The sequence below is a fragment of the Eucalyptus grandis genome, chromosome 2 (genome assembly GCF_016545825.1).
Source record: "Eucalyptus grandis isolate ANBG69807.140 chromosome 2, ASM1654582v1, whole genome shotgun sequence".
Taxonomy (NCBI): Eukaryota; Viridiplantae; Streptophyta; class Magnoliopsida; order Myrtales; family Myrtaceae; genus Eucalyptus; species Eucalyptus grandis.
The window spans coordinates 54,085,495-54,093,967 of NC_052613.1; the positions used below are offsets into that span (position 1 = coordinate 54,085,495).

An 8,473-nucleotide genomic window follows, 5' to 3' on the forward strand; every position below is an offset into this window, starting at 1 on the left:
TATTAAATGGGTCAATTTTGGTTGAATTATTTATGACTCGATCTAAATTTGATTTGATCCACCTATTTGATAGATCTAATATATTCGAACAGTACATCATCGCTTGATAAAAAAATGTTCTTATTCTACTAAAAGAAAAAAAAAATGTATGATTTTATATCCTTTGCTAGTGCCAACTACATATAACCTAAGCCACTTGCTCCGACCCTAAAGACAAAAGCACGCATCTCGATCTCTGTTGACATCCTTCTGGAGGAATATAGCCACATGGATGCCAACTCTTCTCTCGCCTATTCATTTCCTTCGGTTTTGGGCGAAGAAGCAAGCGCCAGCTCTTACCCCTCGGATGATATTTTCTTCGGTACTTCTTCCTATGGAATATGACTTGACCCCTCCCGAGCTCGTCTTCTTCCCACGTCGCATTGCTGGAACGTGTCCTTCTTTTTGTTCGCATTGGCAGCGGATGATCGTTGGTGGACTGAAAAAATCGAGCCGAAAATCGAGAAGATCAGGTGTGGCCGTTGGCCGAAATGGAATTGCATGGATCAATCTGGATGACCAAATGATTAGAGTTTGGCGCTCCTAAAATGAGTGAGACTTTGAGAGGGATAATATCGAATATACATTCCAGCTTCATGACGACCCGGTTGAAAGTCCAAAGGTGGAAAAGCCATGAGCGCAATCGATTAAACCTGATTATGAATCCGGCAGTTCACGGGTCCACTCACAGATTTGGCATTTTCTAATTTTGTGAAGACTTGGCCCAGCCCAGCAGAAAAATCTTGACGTTGCCCCAACTTTTGGGCCCCCTATGTACACCCTCTCATCGATATCTCCCTATCAAACATGATTATCCCTTCTTCTTCTTCTTCTTTTTTAAATATCTACACATTATAATTATTTCCACCATGAAATTAACAAGAGGTTTTTGTCTCTTTTTTTGGTTTGTAATTCACGGTCCGATCTCATATAATTTGATTCTTAGACCATAATAACTGTTAATTGAATCTTAATTGAGTGCTCAACGTGATGGGGGGCCTATCCCTATCAATAATGCATAACAAGACAAAACTTAATTTAACTTGATATTTAAAAAAAAATTTAAAACCGATATGACGTAACAATATTTGGTTCCTTATTAGACTTTACAAGTTCCCATTGTACAGTTGTCCGATGACCCGGTGGCTCCAATTTGCCGCTACCATAATTACAAACCTGTGGAACCTAGTCAAAGGCAAAAGTAAAAAAAAAAAAAAAAAAAGGAAAGGAAAAAAGAAAACAGTGAAACAATCATGCAAGAATATATATATATATATATAATTAGGTGAAAAATAACTGGAAAGACAACGAAGCATCGCACGACGATGCATCATCCCACCAGCTAATCCCACCCCAGCAGATCTAACCTTTCCCGCGGGCCCCCCCTCTCCACGTGGCCCAACCCTGCCGGGTCCCCCCCGAACCCCGGAATTCCCGTTTTCACCCTCAGCTCGAGGCCGGCCCCGAGGGGGAGGGGAGAGGGGTATTTGCGTCAATTCAGGCCCGGCCCCACGGGTTTTTTGGGGGAGGGGGCAGGGGGAGGGCAAGCTGTCGCCGGACTCCAAAAATCTCGCCAATCCAGTTAAAAAGTCAGTCTGGCAGAAGGAAAAGAAGAGAGGAGGAGAAGAAATTTGAAAATATTGATTAAAGCAGGCGGCGGATCTGAGAAGAAGAAGAAGGCGAGGACGAGGAGAGCGCTCTCATTTCACTCGGGCGAATTTCCATTTCCATTTCCGAAGGGGCAGATCGAAGGAGGAGAAGAAGAAGGAGACTTTTGTCTTCAGATCGATCCGGGAGGTCTTCTAGGGTTTCGAGTGAGAAAGAGAGGATGAGGGAGATCATAAGCATACACATTGGGCAGGCGGGGATTCAGGTCGGGAATTCGTGCTGGGAGCTCTACTGCCTCGAGCATGGCATCCAGCCCGACGGCATGCTCCCTAGGTAAATCCCCTACTCCTCCTCCTCCTCCTCCTCCTTCATTCGCTTCCGATCCGCATCTCCGTCGCGCATCTGTTCGATTGCGAGAGTTCAGTGGTGGAGAAGAATCTGGTCGGAGAGGGTAGGCTTTTGGCCTCTCGTTTTTGTCCTTGTTTTCGAACGGATCTTAGGTTTTTCGCGAGGCGCATCGAACGGGGCAGATCGACTCGCATTGGTCCGGTAGTTGAGAATGAAAACCTCTGGATGTTAATTTTTTTTTTTTTTTGGGGTGGTTAACGCGTATTTCTCGTGTCATTGGTAATGTTGTTCGCCCGAGAGGTCATTTTGCTGCGATTCTGAATCCTAAAGCGGGTGTCTTTCGTGACATTGTAGCGACGCGACGGTGGGTGTTGCGGCCGATGCTTTCAACACCTTCTTCAGCGAGACCGGCTCGGGCAAGCATGTTCCCCGGGCCATCTTCTTGGATCTGGAGCCGACCGTCATCGACGAAGTCAGGAGCGGGACCTACCGGCAGCTTTTCCACCCGGAGCAGCTGATTTCTGGCAAGGAAGATGCTGCCAACAACTTCGCCAGAGGGCACTATACCGGTAGGTAGAAAGTTCAATGCGGTTGCGGTTCTTGGATGGATGCCGTGTGTTCTTCCGGTTCTTAACGCTGTTTCGCCTTGTTTGACAGTTGGGAAGGAAATTGTGGATTTGTGCCTTGATAGAGTGAGGAAGTTGGCAGATAATTGTACCGGTTTGCAAGGGTTTTTGGTGTTCAGTGCTGTTGGTGGTGGGACTGGTTCTGGTCTGGGATCCCTGTTGCTGGAACGGTTGTCCGTAGATTATGGAAAGAAGTCGAAGCTTGGTTTTACCATCTATCCTTCTCCCCAGGTACCCAATGACCATTTAGTTGCTCATATGTGAACTATAGTTCTCAAAAATGCGGTCAAGATCTCCTCATTTGTACAAAAGCAGATTTTTTGTTTTTGGGTTTCTGGAATTGCATATTGCTTTCATACTTTGAGTTCAATGTTCTTGTGGAAGGTTGATGGATCTTATTATGTACAACAGTACTGATAATATGGAATAGATAATGCGATTTTATTATTGGGGATTAGGCAGTGTCTAACTTTTGTCATTTGCAGGTCTCAACAGCTGTTGTGGAGCCATATAACAGTGTTCTATCTACTCATTCCCTCCTTGAACACACGGATGTTGCCGTGCTCTTGGATAATGAGGCTATATACGATATCTGCAGGAGATCCCTGGACATTGAGAGGCCAACTTACACCAACTTGAACCGATTGATTTCTCAAATCATATCATCTTTGACAACTTCCTTAAGGTTTGATGGAGCCATCAATGTGGATATCACAGAGTTCCAGACTAACCTCGTTCCTTATCCACGCATTCACTTCATGCTCTCTTCTTATGCCCCTGTAATCTCTGCTGAAAAGGCATATCACGAGCAGCTATCAGTACCTGAGATCACTAATGCGGTATTTGAGCCATCAAGCATGATGGCTAAGTGTGATCCTAGGCATGGGAAGTACATGGCCTGCTGCTTGATGTACAGGGGTGATGTTGTTCCCAAAGATGTTAATGCAGCTGTAGCCACCATAAAAACCAAAAGGACCGTTCAATTCGTTGACTGGTGAGTACACTTTTTTCCCCCTCTTCACAATAAGTGAGATTTTGTTTATGAAGGACAAGGCAAAGACCAGGAAGAGCAGTAAGTACAGATTAACATAACAGGGGGGGAAATACCTTGGTTATTGGAAGATGGATATGTTCATCTTATTATATCTATTGAATGTGATGCTGATTTAAACCTTTTTGGTAGCTGTTTCATCTCTCTGTCTCCAAAAATGACATATATTCGGACAATGTAGACTCACTGGCTACGCTCACAAAAGCTTGTGTTGTCATATTGATGAAAAGGAGAAAGAAACTTGTTTGCCATCTCTGCTTTTGATTATTTGCCAAATTTTTTGTGGCGACACTTTCTGTCTTCCCTCTCCTTTTCTTCTTTCACTCTGCTCGCTGCCCAACTTTTCTGTATCCTGTTGTTCAGGCAACAACAAAGAATTGTTTCAACGCACAACTTTTCTTCTAGATGTTTTGTAAACAAGTACCAACAAGTTGTACATGCTTTGGACAGTGTTCGCTAGGCTGCAAGAAGTAAAATGTGTCCATTTTGGTTACCATTATATTGTCAAGATCGCTGCAAGACCACTAGATGGCTCTTAGTGACTAGTGCTGGATAATTGACTTTTTTTTGTATTATTTGGTAAATTTCCCCCAGAATAATGGGACTAGGACTGTGCTGATGTGTTACTTTTGGCTTTTGACAAAAAGGATTTTCTGTGCATTTGTCTGCTTGTTTCAAAATTGTGGCGACATCATGACTTTTTTTCCTTCTAAAGGTTTGTAGCATGCATCTTGCTTTAGAGCTGAAAATATGTTCTTCGGATCAAACAGGTGTCCCACTGGCTTCAAGTGTGGTATCAATTATGAGCCTCCAACTGTTGTTCCTGGGGGTGACCTGGCCAAGGTACAGCGTGCTGTGTGCATGATCAGCAACAACACAGCAGTGGCCGAGGTGTTCTCACGCATTGATCACAAATTCGATCTCATGTATGCTAAGAGGGCATTTGTTCACTGGTATGTTGGTGAGGGCATGGAGGAAGGAGAATTTTCAGAGGCTCGTGAAGACTTGGCTGCCCTCGAGAAAGACTATGAGGAAGTGGGTGCGGAAGGTGTCGATGATGAGGAAGAAGGCGAAGACTATTAGTAGTGTAATCCTGCAAGGAGGTCTCGAGGATTGATTCGGTGGTCTGGGTTTGTCTGCCACCTTTGATGGAATTCTGTTTGTATTTCTTGTGTAGACGTGTGCTATTTCGTCATGCCTATAAAATTGTGAAACTCGTTGCCTTGTTATGAAATGAGTCTTATTTTGTGGTGCTAGAAACTTGAGATGGAAATGAATATCGAACCTGGTTTGCTCGTAGTACCTGCTGCGTCTCGAGCAGCCACTCCATAGGCACCAAAAGATGATAATCTGGATGATATCTGCAGCTGTCAAAATCTCTAGCAACTCAGTTCATAAATACTATCACAAAGCCTGATTCTTGATTGGGTGTTTATACTAAATTTTCACCTAATGCCATGTGAGAACTTTTATGCAATGTAACGGGTGTACATCGTCAGGCACCTGTATATGTTGGATCGGCGGAGGAGTGCGCCTCCAATTCTTAAAAACTTTTTTCGGGTGTTACTTGATACTTGAATAGAATTGTTGTTTTGTCAGGAGCAGCATTTGTGACTTGATTCCAACAGGAATTGCAGCTTCTCCTTCTATTGTATTCATTCTCGATTGTCATGACTTGTTACTCATTGCCAGACTCTCTCTCTCTCTCTCTCTCTCTCTCTCTCTCTCTCATGGGTTCCAGCGATGGCTATTGTGGTTGTGGCACGATCATTGCCAAAAAAGCTCTATGCCAGATTTTCAGTGTGTATAAAATCAATAGAAGTTTGGATCCAGATGGGGTCCGCAGACTTCACATCTGTACTCAGCAGGACTGATTTGTGATGGATCGGTTTGTTTTCTCTAAAACTGGAGAAGGAGCCGGTTTTCCTTTTCCTGCATATTATCTGTGTATAGATTTAAGTTTAGCTTGTTGGCGGTAATCCATTTGTTGCCGAAAACAAAGGGTTATTTCTATTTGAAGTGTCAGCCGAAAAAGTTTACCTTATTTGACATTGAATTTAAAGATTCATCGAACGAGGCATAGTCAAAACTCAAGACAAATCACATAAATTTATCCTAGTGACGTTGAGGCATAGTCAAAACTCAAGACAAATCACATAAATTTATCCTAGTGACGTTGATCGGCCAGAGGAAAAAGAAGAGATCATTAAGTACCATTACACCGGAAAGGAAGCGCCTTAACATAAAAAAGAGAACACTGGGATGACTTGACAGCTGCTCATAAGAAAGTAGAAACTCCTAAGGCTATGGGCTACTTCTCGTCCACAATTTAGTTTATTTGCCGTGATAGGCAACTCTTTTCCGATGCTGTTTGGAATTGGAATGTCCGCAGCATGCCGCGATAGGTATCCTGCGTTATAGTTGACAGAAACTACCTAACACATAATAAGGTCCGTGGATTGGAAGAGAACACGATTGAAAGAGAGATCTCTCTGCTTCAACTATGACAGAACAATTGGCTCAATGCGGGAATATCCCACATAGTTTCATTCGAATTGTAGGTGTTCTCCAAGTACTCGTTGAGTCCATTGACTGCGTAAAGCGAAGCAGAAATCTGCCTCTCCACCTTCATACGTTCAAACTCTGAGAGCCCCAAATCAGTCGTGGAAGCACATGGCCCGTGCTTCGGCAGTCCGTCCTCTTGGACTAAAGGGAGATGATCCAGGCCGGAGGTGAATGCCCACGAATGGTTGTGTTGAGACATGGGTGTCGATCCGAGGCTCGCCAGGCACCTGCTCAAATCCGGCCTGTAAGCATCGTCGAAAATCCGGCCATCTTGCATCATCCCGCTGGAGAAGGAGCAATCACTGTCACTACTTGTGTAAACATTGGTGACAGAGCTGAGGCTGATCATGCTGCTAATGCTAGTAGCTGAATTGGTCTGTGAAGCGGGTTTCTTGGTGGATTTAGAATTGGAATGCGAAACCATGGGCCGGTCTCGTCGTGAGCTGATTTTCTGATTCAAGAGGGTCCTGATCTTGAGGGAAAGAGCAGAACTGGTGGGGAGGTGAGGGGAGAAGTTTGTCCTCGTGTTGAAACCACGGAGGAGACAGGCAGCCTCATCATAGGCCCTCGCAGCTTCCTCGGCGGTGTCAAAGGTGCCAAGCCACATTCTGATCTTCTGGGTCGTGTCCTTAATCTCGGCCACCCATTTCCCTGAGGGCCTCTGCCTGACTCCTACAAACTTGCTCTTGGCTGTGTTGTTGGAGGGTGTGGACTTGAACTTGGTTTTTCTGATGGGCGAGAGTGGTTTCTGCTGTGGCTGTGGATGATGATAAGTGTCATGCCTCTGGAATTGAATTTCCATGGCCAAATTAGAGGGATGTTCTGAAATTTTTTCGCAAGCGCATGACACAGAGGAGAGGAGGAGGGTGATTTATATACAGAGGGAGGACAGGACAACTTCAAACTTTTTGAGGGCGGAGTGGCTTGCTCGTTCTCATGCTCTTGTCCTTTCGTGCGGGCGAAAATTGTCCCTTCTAGCGAAATATGCTCTCCAATTTCAAACAGTAGACCAGATCAGAATCAGTCCTTTGACCTGTTGACATGCTGATCATTGCTCCGTCTCTCTGACATGGAAGCCACCTATAGCAACATTGAGGAGAAGGAAAGTCTCGAAAATGATGTCAGAATACAAAAAAAAAAAAGGGAGATAAAAGTCAGGTTTGGCTCTTCTGTTGTTTTGTTTTGATTAATAAAAGGGTCAGAAAGAAGAAAACTACTTGATTAACCCAATCATGTAATACGGCGAAAAAGTAAACATTTGGCTCTATTACGGTTGCGCTTACGCAATGACCAGGATTCGGTTTTGGCAGGCCTCAAACGGTGCGTTGCAGGTCATTTTCTCCCCAAAATGGTTTGGTCAACGAAGATCATGAAGATTCGACACTTGGATGCACGACAAAGGTTTCCAAGGAGTGGACCAGATGCTTTAAAAGTAAGAAGATGATGAACGAATGAGGTCGGGTTAGGTTCAAATGGGAATCTTTCCTTGGCACGCTCTTCCCAGGAAAGAATCTTTCAATCTCATCTTATCTCGCAGTACCAACGACCACCCTCTTGTCTTAACACCGAGGAACAAGAACAGCAATCGGAGATTAAATATTGATTATGGGGATTGTGTTGTTCAGGCACGTTAAGATCATTCCGGGGTGATGCAGCCGTGGATCACTTTTGGGGGTTGTCCGATACCATGTTTCATGTGTTCGAAGGTTATCGAAGCCATTGAGTTGACTCAAACGCTGGAAAATACATTCTTTAGAACTTAGAGGAGACGATCAGACGTCCTCCAGGTCATTCCATGGCTGAACGGAATGGTGCCCACGATCTAGTTTAATTCAATGGGGCCAGTTTTCGTTGTAGTTAACATGGTCATGGCAAAGATATCAAGAAATAATGGACTTATCATTATTGTTCTGGAGTCCAGAAGAATGCTATTAAATGAGGTTTAAGCTATAGATGGTTTAACTACTTCAGCTTAGCTGCCTTTTCCCCTACAAAATGAGGGCGTCACTGATTCGCCCTAGCTTGGACAGAGTCACCTATTTGGTCATGGTCACTGCAGAGAGGAATATAAGGGAAGTTTTCCAGGCTCAAGCAATGTGAAGCTCTCTGATGGATAGAAGAAACTTAGACGAAGTATCTAACAATTCAGATGATGCATCCAGCGATTTGAATGAAGTTCTTATGAATTGCATTTACAAGTCTCAGCAATATATTATATCAGTCAGATCTGCAAGCG

At 44.2% G+C, this 8,473-nt stretch overlaps 2 protein-coding genes across 2 annotated transcripts; one reads left to right on the forward strand and one right to left on the reverse strand.

The window, feature by feature from the left end:
* The first annotated feature begins 1,638 nt into the window (after window positions 1-1,638).
* Window positions 1,639-4,971, forward strand: LOC104433772 (tubulin alpha-5 chain). The gene is made up of 5 exons (XM_010046638.2): window positions 1,639-1,980; window positions 2,350-2,564; window positions 2,653-2,852; window positions 3,107-3,615; window positions 4,443-4,971. The coding sequence occupies exons 1-5, from the start codon at window positions 1,868-1,870 to the stop codon at window positions 4,753-4,755; spliced, it is 1,350 nt and encodes a 449-aa protein (XP_010044940.1). The 5' UTR covers window positions 1,639-1,867; the 3' UTR covers window positions 4,756-4,971.
* An 850-nt stretch (window positions 4,972-5,821) lies between these two features.
* LOC104433773 (ethylene-responsive transcription factor ERN1) lies at window positions 5,822-7,065 on the reverse strand. Its single transcript, XM_010046639.3, has one exon. The coding sequence runs from the start codon at window positions 7,037-7,039 to the stop codon at window positions 6,170-6,172; it is 870 nt and encodes a 289-aa protein (XP_010044941.2). The 5' UTR covers window positions 7,040-7,065; the 3' UTR covers window positions 5,822-6,169.
* Between the last annotated feature and the right edge of the window lie 1,408 nt (window positions 7,066-8,473).